The sequence below is a fragment of the Schistocerca gregaria genome, chromosome 2 (assembly GCF_023897955.1).
Source record: "Schistocerca gregaria isolate iqSchGreg1 chromosome 2, iqSchGreg1.2, whole genome shotgun sequence".
NCBI classification, from domain to species: Eukaryota; Metazoa; Arthropoda; class Insecta; order Orthoptera; family Acrididae; genus Schistocerca; species Schistocerca gregaria.
This window is the reverse complement of record NC_064921.1, coordinates 358,188,497-358,215,565: the sequence shown is the minus strand read 5'-3', so window position 1 is coordinate 358,215,565 and position 27,069 is coordinate 358,188,497. Positions and strand designations below refer to the sequence as shown.

The following is a 27,069-nucleotide window of genomic DNA, read 5'->3' as shown; positions in this document are numbered from 1 at the left end:
CTACTGCTTGCATGGATGTATGTATTTATGTATATATGTCTTGTGGTAAAATAAAGGCATGTGCAATTGACTGTGATATGGCTATTGGCATTGATGACTTACTCATTATTCTTGACCCCACACCCCACCACTGCTTGTTCTGATATAAATTCCTTATAAAATTATGTCCAGTGTGGGATCCTCAGTGATCTTTTACCCATCACTGTTCCATGTGGTCTAGCAGTGACTGGTATCCTTTGTGAAAGATCGTGTATGGTATCTGTATGTAGAATGTACACAGGGCTGAAGCAAACTATATTCTTCCACCTGAGCACTTTTCTTCAGCAATGCAGTGGAATGAGACCCAGCACTAAAGGTAGAACAGCTGCTGATACTGGCGTTACTGGGCATGTTTGCAAATAGCAATAATGGAAAATGTCATAATTTGAGTAGTCGGTAATCAGTCATTACAGACGCACGCAATGTGCAGATTTACAAACTGTTATAGAGCAATTAGTTCAGAAATTCAGCACTTAAATTCAGATGCAGAAGATAGGATAGAAGTGAGTTGAGTAAACAGCAGCCCTCAGTGTATAATCGATGAAAGTGCAATGGATTCAAGGTTAGTTAAGAATTTTTCTTTGATCCCTATGATTCCAGTTTTTTCATAGAAGATCACATATGAATGTTCATGAGTTTGTAGTAAACTGGGGAATGCAGAAAGTTTAGGATCATGGAGAAACTGTGACAAAATAATTGTGGCAAAATTGTGAATCCAAGATGATACAGTCTGTTTTATTATGTATGATACAACATGCAAGGTTTTACAGGGAATAACTCAACAGCACATGTATTTTGGATGAAAAATCCATTTAGCATTTTGTTAGTAACATTAGGAAGATTAATGCTAACACCTATGAGTTCAGTAAGAACAATTCACACAGTGAGGCAAAATTGTTTGAAGCTGGACAAAGGGCAAAACATACATTTTGTTTTGGGCTGCAGACTGTAGTCAGCTGAGCAGTAAGATTGGCATCTTGCGAGACATTTGAAGAAGAAATAGAAATGAGAATACAATTTGTTGATGAGCTATGGAGACCTCAAATTGATTGCAAAATGGATCATTGCTCCACTGGAGGCAGTTCCAAATGTCAACTCATTAATTCAGTTGACCATGTGCAAAACCTCCACCTCCTTGTCAACACAGGGCCTCAGATTTCTTTGATGTGGTGCCATATAGTCAAGGAAGAAAGTTCGCAGCAGCCAAACTGCACAGTTACAGGCTTAATTGGCAATCGGGTGCATCATTGTGGAGAAGTTGTTATTGACTTTGGGACAGACCAAGATAAATATGTGACAAATGCAAGTGTAAGGAACAGAGGAAAATGCCATGAAGTTTTCTGGTTGCTACCCACACTCAGGTCAGTGTAACAGAAAGAGAAACCCAATTTCATAACAATTATTATGGCTGCAATGGAAACTCTGAAAGAAACATTCAAAGCAATTTTATTGTCTATCAGGTAATGTGCGAACCAAATAGCAATGCAATTACACCATTCCAAGTCAATGTACCTTCGACTAAATGTGAGTGCATTTCTCTAGGAACAGGAAAATCTCTGTCAGCATCATTAAAGAAGTGCCAAGTGCAGCATTTCATGTTCCAGTAAGCATTGCTAATAACAGTAATGCAGAAGCAGAACTAGTGTGAGAACTATTGTTGCAGCAGTCATACATACGCTGCCTGATAAAAAATGTGAAGCATCCAGAAGACATGGTCGGATGTCAATGTAATATCGTACACTTACACAACAATAGCATGCATATAAATGATCAGATTTGCAATTCTCTGTGAGATCTACCAAAGTGCATTAGTGCTGTTCATGTTTAGTGTTGCTACCAGTCCTGATGGTGTATATAAAGGAAGGGAGCAGTGTCAGATTATGAGAGAACAATGTGAAGGCCATGTAAATTCTGCATACTCCTGTGAGGCAGCGGTATCAGCATCTGTCACAATTTCAAAGTATCCACACTGTGGGTCTTTATATGGCCAGTTGGTCAAATAGTGCAATATCCAGTTTTTTGGGGCCTGTATATGTGACAGTGGCCTGATAATAGATTGCATGGCAATGTTAGGGCAGACAGACTCATTATCAAGGTTGCGGTTGACCACTTCAGACTGCTGTACTGTGCACCATGCGTATTGTAACCCCTTCACAGCCATGATTGCTATCCAAGAACAAGTGATGGATTCCTTGCAACATTCTGTGTCATCCCATATCACTGGTCAGAGACTGACACAGCCAGGCTAGGGAATTACTGACCCATTTGTAGGCTGTCATCAGTGCCACAAAACTAATGGCACTGTTTGGAGTGGGCCTGAGACCAAGAAGCACTGCACTACCCTCAGTAACCATCATTGGTGAGTATAACAGTGACCTGAAGAGCAGTCCCATTTCTCCAATGTTTTAGAGAGGCCCAGCCATGTTATTCTTGGTGTCATGGTTTGGGGAGCCATTGGTTATGATTTTAGATCACAGCTGGTACTCTGACAGCACAATGGTACATCACAAACATCTTGCATCCCCATGTGTTACCTCACATGCCATATTTCAGCAGGACAATACTTGTTCATCCAGGGCACACATCTGTATCACTGTCCTTGGGACATGTTGCTGTACCTCAAGGCCAGCAAGATTCCCAGATCTGTCGCCGATAGAACATATGTGGGACCAGCTCAGATATCAACTCTGTCTCAGTGCCATTATCCCGAATATCAAGGACCATTCACAATGATTGGGAGCCAGTTTGATTCAAAATAGGATGTAATGTCTTTATGATACCCTTCCAACTGAATCAGTCCATGCATCCAGGTCAGATGTGCTGCAACACTATACTTACAAGCAGGCTCACACTGTCTAGTTCTCTGTAAATTTGACTTGATGGTGTAATTACTGAAATAACATCACATGTACTCTCAAACCATGAAGTTTCATTTTGTTTCTTCCTTCTGAACACGTCACTTTCTTATAAGGCAGTATAGACTCGCAAGACATGACTGAATTATCTACCAAGGAACAGGACATGCAGATAGCAAATTATTGTCCTCCTGATCACAGTATGGGGAGATGAACAGACCAAGCACTCGTATCAGTATAACAGCAGCCACTTACTATATTAAATCAAGTTTCACTGGAGGACCAGAAAATAATTTCTCAGTGCTACTTAGCTTCTCTAATATTTTCCGGAAATGGGATATTCTTCCATCAACATCCATAGTAAACACAGAATACATATAGGAGGAGTGAGCAGTAACCAAGGCTCAATGACAATACAGAATTTGATATAGTCAACAAGCCTTAAGCAAAGAGATGACTAATGAACTGTTGGAAGTTGGGTTCAGTGAGCCTAGAGAACCATCAAATGAAACCTGAGTATAATTCCCAGGAAAAATCACAAACAGGAGAACAAAAGTTTAGGTTTTGTGTTTATTATAGGCAGCTGAATACTATAATGTTACTGAATATTCATTTTTATTATTATTTATTATTTTGAGCTTTTCCTCATTACAGAGGCTTATCTCCAACATAATAATTTACTTGGAAATTACAATACAAACAATAAACGTTCTTAGACTATATTTTCAAAATATTCCTCCAGGTGTTTCGATCTTGTGTGTCCTCTTCCTCTGTGCCCATTCTCCTCATTGTGTGCTGTAAATTTTCAAGCCAGGTGGTCATAGGTCGTCGTCTTCTTCTTCTCCCCTCTGGTTCCCACTCCAGTATCAATTTTGGTATTCTGGTTGTCTCCATTCGTCTTACATGCCCATACCACTGTAATTTCTTCCTATTTATTGTGTCATATATTCTTTTTTTTATTTCCATTCCCCGTATTATTTCGGTGTTCCTTATCTTTTCTTTCCTGGAAATTCTTGCCGATCTTCTCCAAAAGTCCATCTCTAGAGCTTGTAATTTTTTAATGTGCTTCATGTTAATTGTCCAGGTCTCCGTTCCAAACAGAATCACACTCTCTAATATGGATTTGTAAATTAATTTTTTAGTTCTGCTCATTACATTCCTGCTCCATAAGACTGAGTTAAGCATCCCAAAGACCTTCCGGCCGCTACTAATTCTTTTATTGATTTTTTACTCTGATTTTCCCTCGGTTTTTAAAATGGATCTCAAATAACAGAAAGTGTTTATCTTTTTGATTTTCTTTCCTTCAATGTATACTCATCTGAATCATTAGTCAAGTATTCTGTTTTTTGGCAATTAATCTTCAGACCCCAAGTTTTGTATGCTACCGCTAGTTGATTGCACATATAGTTAGCATCCTCCCCATCTTGTTCTACGACTACTTGATCATCAGCAAACAATAAATGATGTAGATAAACTCCATCTCTTATATCTAATCTCATACTGTTACATTTACGAGACCATGTTCTAAGGCTAATATCCATATAGATTTTAAATAATGATGATGACATGGGACAGCCCTGTAAAAGGCCTTTACTTTTTCTAAATTTCAGTGAAAGTTTATTACCAACTTTCACTTGGCAAATGTTATCTTTATACATCTGTTGTATTATTTTAATCAAGAAAGGGTTTATGTTTGCCATATGTAGTGCTCTCCAAAGTAATTTTCTTGGAACAGTACCATACGCTTTTTCTAGATTTATGAAAATAAATCCTATATTTTTTTATTTTTCCCTTTCTTTCTCCAAAATCTGTCGTAATGTGAAAATATGGTCTACATATGATCTCCCAGCCGTAAATTCACATTGTTCTTCTTGGGTTCTAAAATTTTTTTCCAGTTTGTTTTCAATTACTTTCACAAAAATTCTCATTAATGTGTTTGTAACACCAATTCCTTGATAGTTTGAACAAATTTTGCGATCCGCTTTCTTAAATATTGTATTAATGTAACCTAGCTTCATCTCGTTGGGTATTGAATCTCCATGTATCATTTTGTTGAAGAGCTGTGTGTTGAATATTCATCCATTGCCAAATCTGGTACACTCCTTGCCTTATCTTTGATTGTCCAAAACCTTCTGTTTTCTGATTTAACTATTGGCTGCAATAAGCTGACTTTACATCCAAAGTCCTTCAGACTTGTAGATATCTGTGGTGCCTGGTAAGCGAGATATACAAGACAGGTGAAATGCCCTTGGGATTCAGGAATAATGTAATAATTCTACTTCCAAATAAGGCAGATTCAGACAGATGTGAATACTACCAAACCACCAGTTTAATAACTAAATCATGGTTTAAAAATATTGACACAAAGTATTTACAGAATAATGAAAAAAACTGGTAGAAGCCAACCTCAGGAGAGATCTGTTTGGCTTCCAGAAAAATGTAGGAATATGCGAGGCAATATGGAACGTTTGACTTATCCTAGAAAGGATGAAGAAAGGCAAACATACATTTGTACCATTTGTAGATGCTGACTGGAATACATTTTGAAGGTAGCAAGCATAAAACACATTGAACAAAAGGTTATTTACAACTTGCATAGAAACAAAGCTGCAATTATACAAGTCAAATCACAGGAAATGGAAGCCATAGTTGAGAAGAGACAGGACTGTTGTCTATCCCTGATGTTATTCAGTATGTACATTGAAAAAGCTGTGAAGGAAACCATGGAGAAATTTGGTATTGGATTAAAGTTCTGGGGGAAGAAATAATATTTAATATTTGCTGATGACTTTTTAATTCTCTCTGAGTTGGCGTAAGACTTGGAAGAGCAGTTGAATGGAATGTGTAGCACCCTGAAAAGAGATTATCAGATGTAAATTAATAAAAGCAAAACAGATAATGGAATGTAGCCAAATTAAATCAGGTGATACTGAGGGAATTATTTTAGGAAATGAGACACTAAAAGTAGTAGATGCGCTTAACTACATTGTCTGATAAAGAAAGTGAAGCACCCAGAAAAACATGGCCAGGTATCAATGCAATTTCATACATGTACACACCTTTGGTGGGTATGTAAACTACTAAGAGTTGCAATTCTCTGTGACATGTAGCATGGCCATCAGAGTGCATTAGTGTTATTCTTGTTTAGTGTTGCTACCAGGCCTAGTAGATTATCTAATGTGTGTGAACAGCATCAGATGATGAGTGACGAATGTGAGGAACATGGAGATGCCTTGTATTCCTGTGACACAGCAGTATCAGCACTTGACACAGTTTGAAAGGGCTTTAATGTGGGTCTTCATTTGGCTGGCTGGTTGAATAGTGCTGTATCCAGATCTGTGGGGCATTTGAGTGTGACAGTGGCCTGATGTTGGGCTGCTTGGGAACCTGAGCACATGCATACTTGTACTCAAGGTTCTGCAACATTCTGTGTCATCCCAAACCACTGGTTGAAGACTAACAGTGTCTGGACTAAGGAATACCATCCCCCACCTTTAACATCACAACACAAACATGTGCATCTGGAATGGAACTGTGAGTGGGAAACATGGAATGTGGATGAATGGTATCACATGGTGTTCAGTGATGACATGCAGTTCTGCACTATCCTGGATGACTATTATTGGTGAGTACAGTGTGACCTGAGGTGATCAGAGGTTAGTTCCATTCTTCCAATGTTTTGGAGAGCACAACCATGTTACTCTTTTTGTCAAGATATGGAGATCCATGATGTATAACTTCACATCAGAGCTGGTAGAGACTGAGTGAACTCTGATGGCATGTCATGGACATCCTGGGTACTCATGTGTTACCACTAATAAGACATGATTGTGGTGCCATATTTCAATAGTGAAATGCTCTTCCACTTACGGCATGTGTCTCTATGAACTTTCTGCATGATGATGAGGTACTCCCATAGCCAACAAGATACCCAGATCTGTGGACCAGTTCGGATGTCAATTCCATCCCAGCACCAGTAGCCAGGATATCAAGGACCAGTTACAACACCTGTGGGCCAACTTATCACAGGAGAGGGCATGATGAATTTATGACACTTCTTCCTCCTGAATCAGAACATGCTTCCAGGCCATATGGGATGCAAATTCATACTGGTAAGGGGGATTATACTGCCTAGTACTCTGCAAATTTGAGTTAATTTAGTAATCACTGAAATAATATCACATACCCTCTCAACCATGGTATTTCATTTTGTTTCCTAATTCCCTTGTGGAAGCTTCACCTCTTTTGTCAGGCAGTATATTTGGGCAGCAAAGTAACTGATGATGGCCAAAGTAGAGAGGGTATAAAATGCAGATTGGGATTACAAGAAAAGTATTTCTGAAAAAGAGGAATTTTTTACCATCTAATATAAATTTAAGTGTTAGGAAATCTTTTCTGTAAGTATTTGTCCACATTGTAGCCTTGTATGAAAATGAAACATGGATGATAAGCAGTTCTGACAAGAAGAGAACAGAAGCTCTTGATATGTGGCAGTGTAGATTAAATGGGTAGACCAGATAACAAATGAGGTGATACTGAATTGAATTGGGAAGAAAGGAAATTTACAGCACAATTTGACTAAAAGAAGGGACTGATTCTTAGGATGCATCCTGTCAGTTTGATAATGGAAGTAAGTATGGGGCACAAGATTTGTAGTGAGAGACTAAGGTGTGACTACAGTAGGTTAGGTTGTGGTATTTATGCAAAGGTGAAGATGCTTGTGCAGAATAGACCTGGGGAGGGAGTTACACAAAAACACAGTTTCCAGACATAAGGCCACAATAACAACTACCTTGATTTACCTTCTTAGTCCATAAACATTGTTGTGTGGCTTTCTGGGTCAATGAACAATTTAGAATAGGTACTCATTTAAATGCAAATCCCATCTCGCTAATCTGCTACTGGTGTCATTTAGGTTTAGCAACCGCTTCAGTCCTGCAAGATCTGTAACTACAGTGTATTCTCAGCTGACTAAGAGACATCATTTCTAGTTTATGTGATAAGCAAATGCATGTAGTTCCTTTTCTGCTGTAAGTAATTGCATTTGGCTCTGTTTATAAGTGAGAAACAAATGAAATTGGATGCTTCTCTCTGTTGACATCCTGTGATAAGACTGCCCCAACTGCAAAATTACTGGGGTCAATAGCCAGGGTGAAGGGATTCATGAAACCTGGATAAGCTAATGTGGGAGCCATTGTCAGAGCTGTGTTCAGTTTTTCCAATGTGGTGAGCACTTGGATCTCGAAATAACAGTGTGCAAGGCCTCGGAATGCATGTAGTTCATATTCATTCGTTAGTTCTGGATATTTCTTCATGGCCTCTACCAGTTTTGAATCTGGTGGGACATTCTCTCTGTCTATCCTCTGTCATAAATATTCTATCACGGGTGCAGCAAAATGTTATTTCAACAAGGGACAGGGTAAGGCACTGCACAGTCTGTCAAATATTGCCTATAATCTTTCAGCATACATTTCCTCATCTTGGCTGAAAATAATAACATCATCAGCCAGACATTGTGTGGGTATCCTTCGGTCCCTGAAATATTGCTGGTGCATTCTGAAGACCAAAAGAAAGAAGCTTACAACCTGTAAGAAGAAATCGTTTGCCAATTTGAAGTGGGTGAAGACGACTCTCTTGCACAGTATGTGACAATGGACGAAACATGGGTTCACCACTTTGAGCCTGAGACTAAAAAACAATCGCAACAATGGAAACATTCTTCATCCCCTACCCCAAAAAGATTCCGGGTGCAAAAATCAGCCAGTTAGGTGATGTCATCGGTCTTCTGGGATGCAGAAGTGGTAATTATGGTGGATTACTGACAAAAGGGCATAACTATCAATGCATCATACTATCCCACCCTCCTGCACCATCTGAGAGATGAGATAAAGGAAAAGAGGCATGGGAAATTGGCACGGGAAATTGGAGCATGGGGTTCTTTTGCATCAGGACAATGCACCGGTGCACACAAAGCCCTCGCAGCACTGGAAACTCTGCATAACCGCGGATTCAGATTATTACATCATCCACCATATTCTTCAGATTTGGCTCAATCAGACTTTTTTCTTTTCCCACATCTATAGAAAACCTCAACAGATGACGATTTGACAATGATTATGCAGTGATTGATGCTGTGAATGTTTGGTTGGACTCGAAATCGGAGACCTTTTATTTGAAAGGTTTGCAGAAGTTATCTGAGCGTGCCCACTAGTGTATTCGTGTACACAGGTATTATATGGAAAAATAAATTGGTATTACGACATTTCTGTCATTCTTAATTTGAAACTTCCTGGCAGATTAAAACTGTGTGCCCGACCGAGACTCGAACTCAGGACCTTTGCCTTTCGCGGGCAAGTGCTCTACCAACTGAGCTACCGAAGCACGACTCACGCCCGGTACTCACAGCTTTACTTCTGCCAGTATCCGTCTCCTACCTTCCAAACTTAATTTGTTTGTTAGGCTAGAAACTTAACACTCTCCCTACACCAGGCAGTATTGCCTTCATTGCCCTTCCAATTTTTCCAACTGTATCTCCAGTTTTTCGGTGTGTCTGTCTCTGCGAAATTTTTATTTTAAAGAAACCCAGTGAAAATGGTGCAAAACTTTGGGGCTGCATAGACATTTAGTATACTAGGACAGATACATACCCAATCCTCACACAGAACACTATCACCAATTAGCTGTCAATAAACATTTTACCTGGTGCATTTAGAGCTAAACTTCGCATGCATGTTACTGCTGGCAATACAATGCTACCCACTCCCCAAAGTGATTAACCAAGCTCTGGATTTACACATCATCCACTTTTGCAATATTCTCAATTATTTACATGACTGTACAACTGAAACTATTGTCTCCACTTCCAATGATTTTTAATACATACTATCAGTATTGCTGATTCCTACACTCCTGGAAATGGAAAAAAGAGTACATTGACACCGGTGTGTCAGACCGACCATACAGACACTGCGAGAGGGCTGTACAAGCAATGATCACACGCACGGCACAGCGGACACACCAGGAACGGCGGTGTTGGCCGTCGAATGGCGCTAGCTGTGCAGCATTTGTGCACCGCCGCCATCAGTGTCAGCCAGTTTGCCGTGGCATACGGAGCTCCATCGCAGTCTTTAACACTGGTAGCATGCCGCGACAGCGTGGACGTAAACCGTATGTGCAGTTGACGGACTTCGAGCGAGGGCATATAGTGGGCATGCGGGAGGCCGGGTGGACGTACCGCCGAATTGCTCAACACGTGGGGCGTGAGGTCTCCACAGTACATCGATGTTGTCGCCAGTGGTCGGCGGAAGGTGCACGTGCCCGTCGACCTGGGACCGGACCGCAGCGACGCACGGATGCACGCCAAGACCGTAGGATCCTACGCAGTGCCGTAGGGGATCGCACCGCCACTTCCCAGCAAATTAGGGACACTGTTGCTCCTGGGGTATCGGCGAGGACCATTCGCAACCGTCTCCATGAAGCTGGGCTACGGTCCCGCACACCGTTAGGCCGTCTTCCGCTCACGCCCCAACATCGTGCAGCCCGCCTCCAGTGGTGTCGCGACAGGCGTGAATGGAGGGACGAATGGAGACGTGTCATCTTCAGCGATGAGAGTCGCTTCTGCCTTGGTACCAATGATGGTCGTATGCGTGTTTGGCGCTGTGCGGGTGAGCGCCACAATCAGGACTGCAATCGACCGAGGCACACAGGACCAACACCCGGCATCATGGTGTGGGGAGCGATCTCCTACACTGGCCGTACACCTCTGGTGATCGTCGAGGGGACACTGAATAGTGCACGGTACATCCAAACCGTCATCGAACCCATCGTTCTACCATTCCTAGACCGGCAAGGGAACTTGCTGTTAAAACAGGACAATGCACGTCCGCATGTATCCCGTGCCACCCAACGTGCTCTAGAAGGTGTAAGTCAACTACCCTGGCCAGCAAGATCTCCGGATCTGTCCCCCATTGAGCATGTTTGGGACTGGATGAAGCGTCGTCTCACGCGGTCTGCACGTCCAGCACGAACGCTGGTCCAACAGAGGCGCCAGGTGGAAATGGCATGGCAAGCCGTTCCACAGGACTACATCCAGCATCTCTACGATCGTCTCCATGGGAGAATAGCAGCCTGCATTGCTGCGAAAGGTGGATATACACTGTACTAGTGCCGACATTCTGCATGCTCTGTTGCCTGTGTCTATGTGCCTGTGGTTCTGTCAGTGTGATCATGTGGTGTATCTGACCCCAGGAATGTGTCAATAAAGTTTCCCCTTCCTGGGACAATGAATTCACGGTGTTCTTATTTCAATTTCCAGGAGTGTATATTTGGCTCGAATCATTACCTTACCAAAAAAGGCTCATACCAGTCTACAATTCCCTGCCAAGAGACTCTTGCTATATTAAACCTTCTATTTCTAATCTTGCTTTGTACTTTTTAACATGTACAGTGAAACAAGGTCTGATCCTATTGGCATATCTACATCTCCTCTCTTGATAGCAATGAGATTGAGTTTTCATTACGACACTCATCAGGCAGTAAACTAATTTTAACTAATTAATGGAAAATCTCATATAAAGATGTGAAACAATTACTAACAAAGAGATAGAGGGGCTGGCCAGTACTTAGCTCAGTACAGCCGATACAAACACAAAAAAACAACCGAAAATTTAAGTTCCTAGCTTTTGGAATAAATGTTCCTTCATCAGGGAGAAGAGAGGGGAAAGAAAGGGAAGAAGGGAAAGTGGATTTAGTTACTCACAACCCAGGTTATGAAGCAACAGGGAAAGGAAAACAGGGAAGGTAGCAAGGATGGAGGCATGGTTGTCTGAGGGAAGCCAAAGATATTCTACTGCAGGTACTGTGCCAGCTTCAAACCAAAGAGGATGCATACAGAAGTAAAGAGGTGTATAGTATAAAGATGTAGGATGGAAAGATGCATGAATGGCTAAAGAGGAAAGGGAAAGAGGAGAAGACTGAAAAGTAAATGGGAGTGCAAGTTCCCATCTCCGCAGTTCAGAGGGACTGGTGTTGGGTGGGAGAAGCCGAATGGCACATACAGTGTAGCAGATCCTAAGTCCCTAGAATTATGCTGGAGGGCATGCTCCGCTACTGGGTATTGGACATCTCCTAGGCGGACAGTTCGTCTGTGTCCGTTCATACGCTCAGCCAGTTTAGTTGTTGTCATACCAATGTAAAAGGCTGTGCAGTGCAGGCATGTCAGCTGATAAATGCATTTACCGTAGCCAAACTGCAATCCCACATACTTTTCCTCCGTTCCTGCTTAACCTTTGGAATTACCCCTAAAGGACTTACCTTAAAAGTACCCATCTCTGGGTGCAATTCCTCCTTCCACCAATCTCTCCTGGACTTCCAGAACCTTCAATCCTTAGCCCTTACCCAACTTGTCCTGGATCTCTACACTACTTCATGTAACCACCACTCCCAACAGCTCCTATCTCTCTTCAAAGTCCTCCACCTCTCAAACCCTTGCTTGGAGAACACACTCAGGAACATCATCCTAGAAGCCAGCCGCAAACTTCAGTCCCATGCCACACACCACCTGAAAAAACTATCCACAGTGCTAGTGCAACACCTAAGAAGTGGGGTCCCTCTCCCTATCCCTCACAAACACCAACCACAACAGAACCGTCAACAAACCCCCCTCATAGCCAACAAACCTAGCCTAGCCACCCTACTCAATCTCCCCATCCCAGCACATACCCCACACAGACCAAATCTCAACTATAACCACAGTCAAATGCCACATATCACCAACTCCAATTCAGTTCTAAACCTCTCATCCAGATCCCTCTCTCCTCAAGAGACATCTGTTCTATCAAAAGGCTTAACCTTTAGCCCCACACCTAAATTCAACCACACTGCCCTGGTTAAAGATCTCCTCTCTTTCACCCGGAACCTCAACTGGAAATATCACTTCACCACCCAAACACAGCCCCCAAATACTAGACCCAGTGTTGAACCTTGTTTAGAACAGTTCCGACCGCCTTCTCAAAGGGATCCTCCTCCCCTCCCCCAAAACCATCCCTTGCAGACATTTCAGGAATTCCTCACATCCAGTGTTGCCTCCCAGTCCTTCTTGAAGAACATCCCGACAACCCCCAACATCACCCCAGCTGAATCCCGTGCCATTAAGCAGCTGAAAACAGACCGCTCTATTGTAATCCTTCCGGCGGATAAAGGCTCCACAACTGTGGTACTTGACCGTGTGGAGTATGTGGCAGAAGGACTGCGTCAACTCTCCGACACCTCAACCTACAAAGCTGTTACCCAGGATCCCATTCCCTCCATTCAGACTGAGCTGCAGAAAGTCCTAAAATTCCAAGGTCCCTCACAAGGCCTCACAATGGCTTCCATAGACTTACTCACTCCACCTGAGCCACGTACCCCTACCTTCTACCTATTACCCAAAATCCACAAAGAGAACCATCCTGGCCGTCCCATTGTAGCAGGCTTCAAAGCCCCAACAGAACGTATCTCAGCTCTGGTAGACCAACACCTCTAACCTATCACCTGCAGACTCCCATCCTACATCAAGGACACAAACCACTTCCTAGAACGCCTCAAATCCATTCCCACTCCTCTCCCACCTGAAACCTTTCTTGTGACCATAGATGCTACATCCCTTTACACAAACATCCCACACACCCATGGTCTCTCTGCCCTTGAGCACTACCTCTCCCAACGCCCACCCGAAGATCTTCCAAAAACCTCGTTCCTTATCACACTTACCAACTTCATCCTCACCCATAATTACTTCACTTTTGAAGGCCAGACCTACAAACAAATCAGGGGAACTGCCATGGGAACCAGGATGGCTCCATCCTATGCCAACCTCTTCATGGGCCGCATGGAGGAGGCTTTCCTGAAGACCCAACAGCTGCTTCCCCTGGCCTGGTATAGGTTTATAGAGACATTTTTGTAGTCTGGACTCATGGTGAAGAAACACTCCTTAATTTCCTCCATAACCTCAACTCCTTTTCGAATCTGAATTTCACCTGGTCCTTCTCCAAAACCAAAGCCACCTTCCTGGATGTTGACCTTCATCTTGTTGAAGCTCACATCCACACCTCTGTCCATATCAAACCCACCAACAAACAACAGTACCTTCACTTTGATAGCTGCCATCCATTCCACATCAAACGCTCCCTTCCCTACAGCCTAGGTATTCGTGGCAAACGTATCTGCTCCAGTGACGAATCCCTCAACAATTACATCAATAACCTGACCAGTGCTTTCCTCTCCCGCAACTATCCTGCAGACCTTGTCCACAAACAGATCTCCCGAGCAATACATTCCTCCCCGTCCAACAACAATATTCCTACCCTCAGACCACACAGAAGCATCCCCCTTGTCACCCAATATTATCCTGGCCTCGAATACATCAATAAATTACTCCGCCAGGGATATGACTTTCTCAAGTCAACCCCTGAAATGAGATCATCCCTTGACAAAATTCTCCCCACACCACCCAGAGTTGCCTTTCGTCGTCCCCCTAACCTCCGTAACATCCTTGTTAAACCCTGCAATATTCCCAGACTACCTTCTCTACCCAGCGGTTCCTACCCCTGTAACCGACCCCGCTGCAAAACCTGCCCCATGCATCCCCCCACAACCACCTACTCCAGCCCCGCTACTAGGAAAACATACACAATTCAAGGCAGGGCCACTTGTGAGACTACACATGTCATTTATCAGCTGACATGCCTGCACTGCACAGCCTTTTACATTGGTATGACAACAACTAAACTGGCTGAGCGTATGAACGGACACAGACGAACTGTCCGCCTAGGAGATGTCCAATACCCAGTAGCGGAGCATGCCCTCCAGCATAATTCTAGGGACCTAGGAACCTGCTACACTGTATGTGCCATTTGGCTTCTCCCACCCAACACCAGTCCCTCTGAACTGCGGAGATGGGAACTTGCACTCCAGCACATCCTTTCATCCCGCCATCCCCCTGGACTGAACCTACGTTAAACAACCTCACTCCCATTTACTTTTCAGTCTTCTCCTCTTTCCCTTTCCTCTTTAGCCATTCATGCATCTTTCCATCCTACATCTTTATACTATACACCTCTTTACTTCTGTATGCATCCTCTTTGGTTTGAAGCTGGCACAGTACCTGCAGTAGAATATCTTTGGCTTCCCTCAGACAACCATGCCTCCATCCTTGCTACCTTCCCTGTTTTCCTTTCCCTGTTGCTTCATAACCTGGGTTGTGAGTAACTAAATCCACTTTCCCTTCTTCCCTTTCTTTCCCCTCTCTCCTCCCTGATGAAGGAACATTTATTCCGAAAGCTAGGAACTTAAATTTTCGGTTGTTTTTTTGTCTTTCTATCGGCTGTACTGAACTAAGTACTGGCCAACCCCTCTATCTCTTTGTTAGCAATTGTTTCACATCTTTATATGAGATTTTCCATTAATTAGTTAGATCACCTATATGGTCCACATTCTTCATTGTTTTGTCCCTTTTGTTAGCTATCACTTACATCTGTCATCTAAACACTTTCTACTCGTCACCAACTGTGCTAGTTTCATTTGCCTCCTATTGTCTTGTTCGGTTTATAGTCCACTTCTCTTTTTCTATTTATTGATTTATTTATTTAACATTCCATTATTTAATATTCCATAGTTTTAACGTTCGTTATTCGCTGTTTTCCAGCCAACAATCACTGCCAACAATCTCTTCCACACCTATCAGTATCATCCAATTCCGTCGATTTCGTGTTGCTGGTGATATTTTTGTGCCATTGCCTATCTTTCTCTGCCACAGGAAACATTTTTTGGAACATTTCTGCGCCACCCGCGAACCTTTTTGCGGCACGTGCGAACCTTTTTGCGGCACGCGCGATCTTTTTTGCGCACGCGCGATCTTTTTTACGGCACGCGCGAACTTTTTTGCGTCACGCGCGATCTTTTTTTCGCTACTCGCTATCTCTGTTTTTGAGCAGCGTGTGTTCTTTTTCCCCTGATCTGGACATACTTGCTTGGTCTGGTCAACTTTTTCCGTATTTTTCTTATTTGGTGGTCTTTCTTTGGTATTTAACGTTACCGACACAATTTCTTTCTTTCTCGCCCTTCCTTCCGTGTTTTATTCCTTCTTATGATTACTATTCTAACTTTAGTTATTTAATTTCCCTACCCACCAGTTACCCACTATATACCCTAATCCTATACCACATTATTTACATTCATTCCGGAAACATGCGTTTACCGTAGCCAAACTGCAATCCCACATACTTTTCCTCCAATCCTGCTTAACCTTTGGAATTACCCCTAAAGGACTTACCTTAAAAGTTCCCATCTCTGGGTGCAATTCGTCCTTCCACCAATCTCTCCTGGACTTCCAGAACCTTCAATCCTTAGCCCTTACCCAACTTTTCCTGAATCTCTACACTACTTCATGTAACCACCACTCCCAACAGCTCCTATCTCTCTTCAAAGTCCTCCACCTCTCAAACCCTTGCTTGGAGAACACACTCAGGAACATCATCCTAGAAGCCAGCCGCAAACTTCAGTCCCATGCCACACACCACCTGAAAAAACTATCCACAGTGCTAGTGCAACACCTAAGAAGTGGGGTCCCTCTCCCTATCCCTCACAAACACCAACCACAACAGAACCGTCAACAAACCCCCCCATCCCAGCACATACCCCACACAGACCAAATCTCAACTATAACCACAGTCAAATGCCACATATCACCAACCCCAATTCAGTTCTAAACCTCTCATCCAGATCCCTCTCTCCTCAAGAGACATCTGTTCTATCAAAAGGCTTAACCTTTAGCCCCACACCTAAATTCAACCACACTGCCCTGGTTAAAGATCTCCTCTCTTTCACCCGGAACCTCAACTGGAAATATCACTTCACCACCCAAACACAGCCCCCAAATACTAGACCCAGTGTTGAACCTTGTTTAGAACAGTTCCGACCGCCTTCTCAAAGGGATCCTCCTCCCCTCCCCCAAAACCATCCCTTGCAGACATTTCAGGAATTCCTCACATCCAGTGTTGCCTCCCAGTCCTTCTTGAAGAACATCCCGACAACCCCCAACATCACCCCAGCTGAATCCCGTGCCATTAAGCAGCTGAAAACAGACCGCTCTATTGTAATCCTTCCGGCAGATAAAGGCTCCACAACTGTGGTACTTGACCGTGTGGAGTATGTGGCAGAAGGACTGCGTCAACTCTCCGACACCTCAACCTACAAAGCTGTTACCCAGGATCCCATTCCCTCCATTCAGACTGAGCTGCAGAAAATCCTAAAAATCCAAGGTCCCTCACAAGGCCTCACAATGGCTTCCATAGACTTACTCACTCCACCTGAGCCACGTACCCCTACCTTCTACCTATTACCCAAAATCCACAAAGAGAACCATCCTGGCCGTCCCATTGTAGCAGGCTTCAAAGCCCCAACAGAACGTATCTCAGCTCTGGTAGACCAACACCTCCAACCTATCACCTGCAGACTCCCATCCTACATCAAGGACACAAACCACTTCCTAGAACGCCTCAAATCCATTCCCACTCCTCTACCACCTGAAACCTTTCTTGTGACCATAGATGCTACATCCCTTTACACAAACATCCCACACACCCATGGTCTCTCTGCCCTTGAGCACTACCTCTCCCAACGCCCACCCGAAGATCTTCCAAAAACCTCGTTCCTTATCACACTTACCAACTTCATCCTCACCCATAATTACTTCACTTTTGAAGGCCAGACCTACAAACAAATCAGGGGAACTGCCATGGGAACCAGGATGGCTCCATCCTATGCCAACCTCTTCATGGGCCGCATGGAGGAGGCTTTCCTGAAGACCCAACAGCTGCTTCCCCTGGCCTGGTATAGGTTTATAGAGACATTTTTGTAGTCTGGACTCATGGTGAAGAAACACTCCTTAATTTCCTCCATAACCTCAACTCCTTTTCGAATCTGAATTTCACCTGGTCCTTCTCCAAAACCAAAGCCACCTTCCTGGATGTTGACCTTCATCTTGTTGAAGCTCACATCCACACCTCTGTCCATATCAAACCCACCAACAAACAACAGTACCTTCACTTTGATAGCTGCCATCCATTCCACATCAAACGCTCCCTTCCCTACAGCCTAGGTATTCGTGGCAAACGTATCTGCTCCAGTGACGAATCCCTCAACAATTACATCAATAACCTGACCAGTGCTTTCCTCTCCCGCAACTATCCTGCAGACCTTGTCCACAAACAGATCTCCCGAGCAATACATTCCTCCCCGTCCAACAACAATATTCCTACCCTCAGACCACACAGAAGCATCCCCCTTGTCACCCAATATTATCCTGGCCTCGAATACATCAATAAATTACTCCGCCAGGGATATGACTTTCTCAAGTCAACCCCTGAAATGAGATCATCCCTTGACAAAATTCTCCCCACACCACCCAGAGTTGCCTTTCGTCGTCCCCCTAACCTCCGTAACATCCTTGTTAAACCCTGCAATATTCCCAGACTACCTTCTCTACCCAGCGGTTCCTACCCCTGTAACCGACCCCGCTGCAAAACCTGCCCCATGCATCCCCCCACAACCACCTACTCCAGCCCCGCTACTAGGAAAACATACACAATTCAAGGCAGGGCCACTTGTGAGACTACACATGTCATTTATCAGCTGACATGCCTGCACTGCACAGCCTTTTACATTGGTATGACAACAACTAAACTGGCTGAGCGTATGAACGGACACAGACGAACTGTCCGCCTAGGAGATGTCCAATACCCAGTAGCGGAGCATGCCCTCCAGCATAATTCTAGGGACCTAGGAACCTGCTACACTGTATGTGCCATTTGGCTTCTCCCACCCAACACCAGTCCCTCTGAACTGCGGAGATGGGAACTTGCACTCCAGCACATCCTTTCATCCCGCCATCCCCCTGGACTGAACCTACGTTAAACAACCTCACTCCCATTTACTTTTCAGTCTTCTCCTCTTTCCCTTTCCTCTTTAGCCATTCATGCATCTTTCCATCCTACATCTTTATACTATACACCTCTTTACTTCTGTATGCATCCTCTTTGGTTTGAAGCTGGCACAGTACCTGCAGTAGAATATCTTTGGCTTCCCTCAGACAACCATGCCTCCATCCTTGCTACCTTCCCTGTTTTCCTTTCCCTGTTGCTTCATAACCTGGGTTGTGAGTAACTAAATCCACTTTCCCTTCTTCCCTTTCTTTCCCCTCTCTCCTCCCTGATGAAGGAACATTTATTCCGAAAGCTAGGAACTTAAATTTTCGGTTGTTTTTTTGTCTTTCTATCGGCTGTACTGAGCTGAGGTAAGTAAACTAATTTTACATTATTAATCAATTAGCAAGTCATTACTTACTGATAGCTTCTGTGCTCTTATCCTTGTTGATTATCTGAGGAACAGCGTCGTTCACATCTGCACTGGCAGTTAATTTCTGCACTTGCAGATATTGCTTTCCTGATATGTTCACCAACATTCCTTTTCCATGGATGTCACCTTTTACATCCGCTGTAAATATATGAAATTTTTGGTGATATTTCTTTAGTTAAATTATCATATACAAGACATCTTTTTAGAAAATTTTGTTGGATTGTATAAAGCAGGTTGCATTTGTTGATTATCCTATTACTGAATGAAAATTCCAAATCATATCATGCTGTGAGTAATGACATAAAACTATTTAATTCCTGTAGTTTGTGTGTCGAATGGTTTAACTGAGAGCATATCAAAGGAACATATTTTTAGTGTGTTGTAACTCAAAACTATGTACAGTCCACTGTAGCTTTAACATATATTTAAAAATCAGTCTTAGGCAGTATTTATGCTGTTTTAGAATCTACATTTTCTCCTGGAAGCACAAGTTAAGCAGCTATTGGGAAAGCTTTTACAGAGTTCCAAATTGTGAATGACAAAGTGTAACACAACTGATGCTTCTGTTGGAAAATGAAGCCTCCTTGGATGGCTCAACTGAAATACCACTTACTGCCCTGCTTTCAGTTTCAAACGGTCATGAATATTCAGAGATATGTAAGACCTCATATTAATAGCTATCAAGGGTGAATACAAAGCTTAGTGGAGCCTGATATTTGCTGAACAAGCAGGGATGTAACACTGACACAGTGGCTACATTGCTCCAGAATTTCCAGAAAGTCAGGAAGTTGTGCATTTCCTTGTGATTTTTATTGTAATTCTGGTTTCTTTGCGTCCAAAACCTTACCATCTTTTAATTGCTGGTGTTGTTTAATTTTCTTGTAATTTGCAGGGCTATCCAGTTTGTTGCTTTATGTATGCAGTTAATGTGTTAAATATCTGTGCATCACAGCACAGAAGTGTATCTGAACCCTAAACAAGGAGACAATGCCTACTACTATTTCACTTTTGGGTCTTTAATTGTCATTGTTTAAATCACCATTACTTAGAAAATGATTGTTATTGTTATCTGTTGAGTGATTACGTAGTGAGATAGCCAATATTTTTTGAGAGACACATATACAGTGTATTAGATGATAAAGCACCAATGGTTAAGACATTGAATTCCTATTTGGCGAATGAAGAGTTCAAATTCATACCCAGCCATCTTGAATTTTTGGTTTTTCATGATTTTTCTAAGTCTTCTGATGTGAATGATAGAATTTGTACTTAAAAAAGGCATTAACTTATTCCTGCCCTGATCTTGGTCACCACAGGCTGTATCCCATCTCTAACAACCACAACATTAAAGTGATACTAAACCATGAAAAATAGGTATCACCGCTTCTAGGAAAGGAGAGGCCTACCTTGAATCTCTGAGCTTATTTGACAGGGGTGTAGAAAGAGGTAGTACTTTTATGTGCTGAAGTTAGCATTAGTATTGTCAGATCTGTACTAGAAGACTGGTGACAGTCAAGCATTCCAAATTAGTGAAAATATCCAGGAGAGTAGGGGGGGACAGGTACCAGTTTGGACAGAAAGCTTAATTATTCAACTGAGGATGACATGTTCATGGCTAAGAATATTCCTCACATTAGTGTGAACATTGTGTCACTCTTAGAGTGGTGTAAGTCCTGACTAAGCATTATGTGGAATTTGTTAATACAGAGACTGGAAAACTGCTCAGGGGAGAAGGGCATTCACACACAGGTGTGGCTGACATACTGCCCCTCTTTCGATCACATCATACATGGCATGGTTAGAATCAGAATGCTTTTGGTAAGATACGAGGGTGAGTCAAATGAAAGCCTTAAATTTGTAATAACAAATCAAAATTTCATGCCGTTATCCTCTAAGTTGGTAAGTGTGCTACAAACAGCATGCAGAATGGCCTGTAGGTGGCAGCATAGTGCAGATACACACTTACCGTCGCAGTATCAGTATAAAGATGGCCGCCCCACTTGAGACTTGCACCAGGGAAGAACAGTGTTCTGTTGTTCGGTTTTTGCGTAGTGAAGGTGTGAAACCTATTGAAATTCATCGACAAATGAAGGTTCAGTACAGTGATGCATGTTTGTCACAGAAACAAGTCTACGAATGGAGTAGGAAGTTCGCAAATGGTATGACTTATGTGGAAGATGCTCATGGTCCAGGTCAGCCACAACGAATTATGACTCCACAGAACATTGCCTCAGTTGAAGCCATAATGGAGGAAAACCCGCCAAGTGACACTGAAAGACATTGCAGCATGTTTACAGATTATTCATGGGTCAGCACACCGCATTGTGCATGATGTGCTCCAATTTCGCAAAGTGTCTAGAAGATGGTTGCCACGGCAGCTGACTCCTGAAATGATAGAATGACGTGTTGATGCTTGTGAAGAACTTCTTTGATGCTTTGAATGAGAAGGTGATGGCTCCCTTGCAACAATCATTACTGGGCATGAAAGTTGGGTTCACTTCCACCAACCGGAAATGAAGAGAGCGAGGAAGGAATGGCGCCATTCCTCATCACCAAAACCAAAGAATTTTCGAGCAGAACCATCACCAGGGAAGGTTATGCTGACTCTCTTTTGGGATGAAAAAGTCGTCATGCCGAGAGGGACCACTGTCAACAGTGCATCATACGCAGATATCCTAAAAAAATCATCTGCGGCCTGCAATCAAATCAAAGCGACTTGGATTGCTGTCAGCAGGTGTCCTTTTGCAACATGACAATGCAAGGCCCCACACTGCCTGTACAAGAGTTGCAGCAATCACAGACCTGTATTCTGAGTGTCTTCCTCATCCACCATACTCACCAGACTTTGCCCCAAGTGATTTCCATGTGTTTGGACCACTCAAAGACGCAATGGGAGGAAAGAAGTTCCATTCTGATGAAGAGGTATGCCACGCAGTGCATGAGTGGTTGTGCGGACTACCAAAAGAATTTTTTTCTAAAGGAATTTATGCACTTTGTAAGCACTGGAGGACTTGCATTGAGCTTGGGGGAGATTACACTGAAAAGTGATACAGCTTTGTACCATTTCTGCATAGTAAATAATAATTAAAAAATATTTAAGGTTTTCATTTGACTCACCCTCATATTACTTGTTCAGCATGCAGTCTGAACAAAGCAGTATCCATCATATCCCAGTGATATCCAGTGTTTTTGATAACCATTTTTAGGGTAAATCCATCTCAGAGTTAGAGCTACAGAATAAATATAGTTAAGTTGAAAAAGCATCAAAATACTGCAGCTTGGACAATGCCAAGGACACTAAAGAAATTGCATTTAGTTTCTTCCATCATAACATAAGAAGGCTCTAAAAATGATAAATTTCTCATATCCATTAAGGAAAGTGGAAGCATATATGGAATTTTAGCTGACTTCTTGTTCAAATCGAAACATCAATTGGAAATCACTGGAAATTGACAGATTCATCTTGATGGATAGAAGCTGATGTCAAAGAGGAAGAGTGAAATAGAAACCTTGACACACAATATTTAATTTCCCATGCCTTCTATAAGGGATAGTCAAATGAAAAGCAAATGCCTGCCAAAAAGATCACAGAATGGTTCCATTCAAAAGTAATCACCTCAAGCATTAAGACATTCAACCCACTGGGAGATGAGACAAATAGTTCCTGTTTTATAGAACATGGTTAGCTGCTGATGGATCCACAGCCGCACCCACCCATGCACATCCTTCTCTGACTGAAACGGATGTCCACATTAGTCTTTATTCAGGTCACCAAAGACATAAAAACCATATGGCAAATTATTTAGGATGTACAGAGGATGCTGCAGTGTTTCCCAGCCCAATTGGTGAAGTACAGCCTTCATTCGATTGGCAGTGTGTTGGCGGCCATTATTGTGACTCCATCCAACAACTTTCCCAGGCATTTGGCTTTATGACATGTCACAGCTTCTGCAAAGTGTTTTCAAAGTGCTGCACATTGATTGTGGTTCCGCACTTGAAGAACTTAATGAGCAGAGAGCCCCTGCAGTAAAGTAAGGAAAACATCATGACCTTATGTGATGCCACCATCCCACACCAGAGGACAAACAGCAAAGCCAACAGTGGAAACATCCCACATCTACCCCAGCAAAGATATCCAAAGCTGTTCACAAAAGTTCCATGATAACCTTTTTCTTTGACTTCAAGCTCGCTGCTCACTGACTTCCTGGAACACTGCACCACAATGTGAACACTTCGCAAAAATTGAAGTGCACCACAAATACAAATGCTGTAAAATGAGAACATCATTTTTGTTCTCACTACAAACAAAATTTCATGTAAGAATAATTTTATGTGCCCACTTGGAATAACAACAACACACTTGTGGCCATTCACATTCACACTTTATCCTTCTTTCTATGCAATCGATGTCCCCTGTTTATTTAACTAGATACAGATCCGCCTAAAGCAGTCTTCAGTATAGGTTGTACAAGTGTTTTGTAAGCAGTCTCTTTATAGATGGATAGTACTTCATGGCACCCTACCAATAAACCAAAGCTTCATCTAGAACAAAGCCTATGATCATTCTACCTCATACTCATGTGCCTTGTTTACTTCAAGATAATTGTATGATATGACTGTCTGATAAATCGTGTTGTCATAGTTTGTTCACTGTTGTGTTTATGCAGTGCACAATTTTATATTTCTCTAGAGTACAACTAATAGGGACTAACTTACACTTTCACTGGTTTGATACTTTTTTAGGATATTATTGGACATTGCTACAATTTTTAGTGGATTATGTACTCTTCTCTCTCAGGTTACCACATCATCTGTGAAAAGCCTAAGATTGCAACTAATTTTATCTGATATGCTAAATTTAAGATGAATAACAATTAGGCCTTAGCCATATCACACTTTTCAGCCTTGCTGAGGGACACCTGGTATAACATCTGGGTCTTAATAATTTAAAAACGAAATCATGCAATGCACCTCTAGCAATACATACTAAGCCCATCTTTCATTTGAGTTTATATGAAATGAACCATTAACTCCGCATTTTGCTTCCAGGATAAATGCTTTGGGTCTCTTCTTTAACTTCAGAGGCAGTTTTGTATAGAAGTTTATATTGATATTAACTAACACTCACGAACACATTGGGAAAATGAATTTTTTATGTTCTTTTAGCTCCCATTAACAACATAAAAAGTTGTTAATGGAGTACCCATAAAATCAAATTGAATCCTCTCCTATATTCTGAAGGGTCCCTTAAAGGGTGGAACAGACACACCGATGTGTCAGCCAACATGAAAATCACATTTAATACACTCCATTTGGCTCAAGAAATCGTCACATAGATGAATTTCAGTTGATATGAAGTATTTAAAGTTGTTATACAATATGGACACACAATGTAATACTGGTAGGGGTAGTTCAAGAGATCTTTTCACTTTTATATTTCATCTTAATTAAGCAAGTATATTATTTTATAATGACAGTTACACTCTGTGCATCACTACACTTTTTATATCATTAAGAAACCCCAATGTAACAATCAGGGCTAGGGTGAGGCCCAAGGTACACAAGCCGTCACTTGAGATGACAAGCAAAGATTTCTGTAGAGGCTGTATCATAATAAGTAGCAACTGCTTAGGACAGCAAGCTGAGAAGAATGCCCGAAGGTACAAGTGCACAATTTGTATACAGTGCATATCACAATGAGTAGCAAAAGCTGACACGTATGAAAGTGTACAAGGGAGGGGTAAAGAGGCAAATGTTTATTCGCTTGTGTCAAAAACTGTTCTCAAACCACCTGAGTAACAATTCCTAGGGATATGAAATGGAATGTCCACATAGTTTCAATCATAGATAAGGCAGGTGTCAGACTTTAGTTCATTGGTAGAATACTAGGGAAATGCAATCAGTCAATAAAACACTTTTCGGGCAAACCTACAGTGTTTCTCAAATGTGTGAGAGTCTTAGCAAATAGAATTGAGAGAGGTTTTGAACATATACAAAGATGAGCAGCACAAATGGACACAGTTTTGTTTGACCCATGGGAGAGTGTAACGGAGATGCTGGAAGAACTGAACCATTGAACACATGAAGCTAGATGAAATTCCCACAGAAGCATACCTACAAAATTTCAGGAATTAGCTGTAAGTGTTGAATCTAGGAATATACTAATACCACCTGAGTGCTACTTGTGTAAGAATCGCCAAGGAAATATGAGATTAAGTACAGCATGCAATTATTCTTACCGTGCCCCATATGTGAATGGAACAGGAAGAAGCCTTAATATATGGTACAATTTGAAGTACTGCAGCAGATTGCATGAATGTAGATGTACGAATGTGTTTGCATGGCAACTCACTGAAATTCCCTCGGAACTCTCCGCGACCCTTAAGCGGAACAACCAGAATGCGGCCATCGATGTCATAGTCAGATACCATGTAGATGTGTGGGAAGGACACTGACAGATCCAGACTTAGACCCTCCAGATCTGTCCTGCAAAAAAAGGGAATATGTTTTAGTATCTCAGTAACAACAAGAGTATCTTAGTTTATTCATAAGAGGCCATTAAAACTGCAACACCAGGAAGGATAGCAAATAACAAAATTCTACCTGGTGAGTGTACACAATATAGTAGCAAAAACACACGATCAAATTTGTAGGTGTTTCAAGGGCGTATAGCAGTGGTCGTCAAACTGCGGTCCTAATCAAGTGTTTGTGTGGCTCACTGTTCTCAGCATATTTTATAATAGTATAAGCTGTATTCTATAATAATATGCATCTAGCAAACAACAGCTGAATCCAAAAACATAAGCTGACATTAAGAGCTTTTCCTTCTCAGTAACAAACAAAAATACTTACAGAGATAATAATGTTTTAAGACTTGCCTTATTTTAATTGATGTTGGTCAGATCAGCCGTGAGCTAAGTAAAGTTAGCTGCTATCGTCAGGGACAGAGGGGTAAGTGGTGTGGCTACTGCAGGGTTAGAGAATGTATGAGATGAAATGTTTTATTGTACAGTGAAGTGCCAAAGAAACTGGTACACCTCCCTAACATTATGTAGAGCCCCTGCAAGCATGCATAAGTGCTGCAACACGACATGGCATGGACTTGATTAATGTCTGAGGTACTGCTGGAGGGAATTGACTCCATGAATCCTGCTGGGTTGTCTATACATCTGAAAGAATATGAGGGGGTGGACATCTCTTCTGAACAACACGTTGTAAGGCATCCAAGATATGCTCAATAATGTTCATGTCTGGGGAATTTGGTGGCCACTGGAAGTGTTTAAATTTAGAATAATGTTCCTAGAGTCACTCTATAGCAATTCAGGATGTGTGGGCTGCTGCAATGTCCCGCTGGAATTGCCTAAATCCATCGGAATGCACAGTGAACATGAATAGCTGCAGGTGATCAGACAGGATTCTTACATGTGTGTCACCTGTCAGAGTTGTATCTAGACGTATCAGAGGTCCCATATCCCTTCAGCTGCACACACCCCACACCTTTACAGAGCCTCCACTGGCTTGAACAGTCCCCTGCTGACTTTCAGGGTCCACGGATTCATGAGGTTGTCTCCATACCCATACACGTCCATCCACTTGATACAATTTGAAATGAGACTTGTCCGACCAGGCAACTTGTTTCCAGTCATCAACAGTCCAATGTCAGTGTTGACAGGCCCAGGTGAGCCATAAAACTTTGTGTCATGCAGTCATCAAGGATACACGAGTTGGCCTTTGACTCCGAAAGCCCATACCGACGATGTTTCATTGAATGGTTCACACACTG

The 27,069-nt window shown here is 42.3% G+C and overlaps 1 protein-coding gene across 1 annotated transcript in view; it reads right to left on the bottom strand.

Moving 5' to 3' along the window:
- The window catches only part of LOC126337062 (circadian clock-controlled protein daywake-like), a 65,696-nt gene that overhangs the window by 912 nt on the left and 37,715 nt on the right, over window positions 1-27,069 (bottom strand). Inside the window, exons 4-5 of the mRNA XM_050001391.1 lie at window positions 25,639-25,772; window positions 19,275-19,424 (exon numbers count right to left, since the gene is read on the bottom strand). Of these exons, the coding sequence (XP_049857348.1) occupies window positions 19,275-19,424; window positions 25,639-25,772 (284 nt within the window). The remainder of the gene's footprint in view (window positions 1-19,274; window positions 19,425-25,638; window positions 25,773-27,069) is intronic.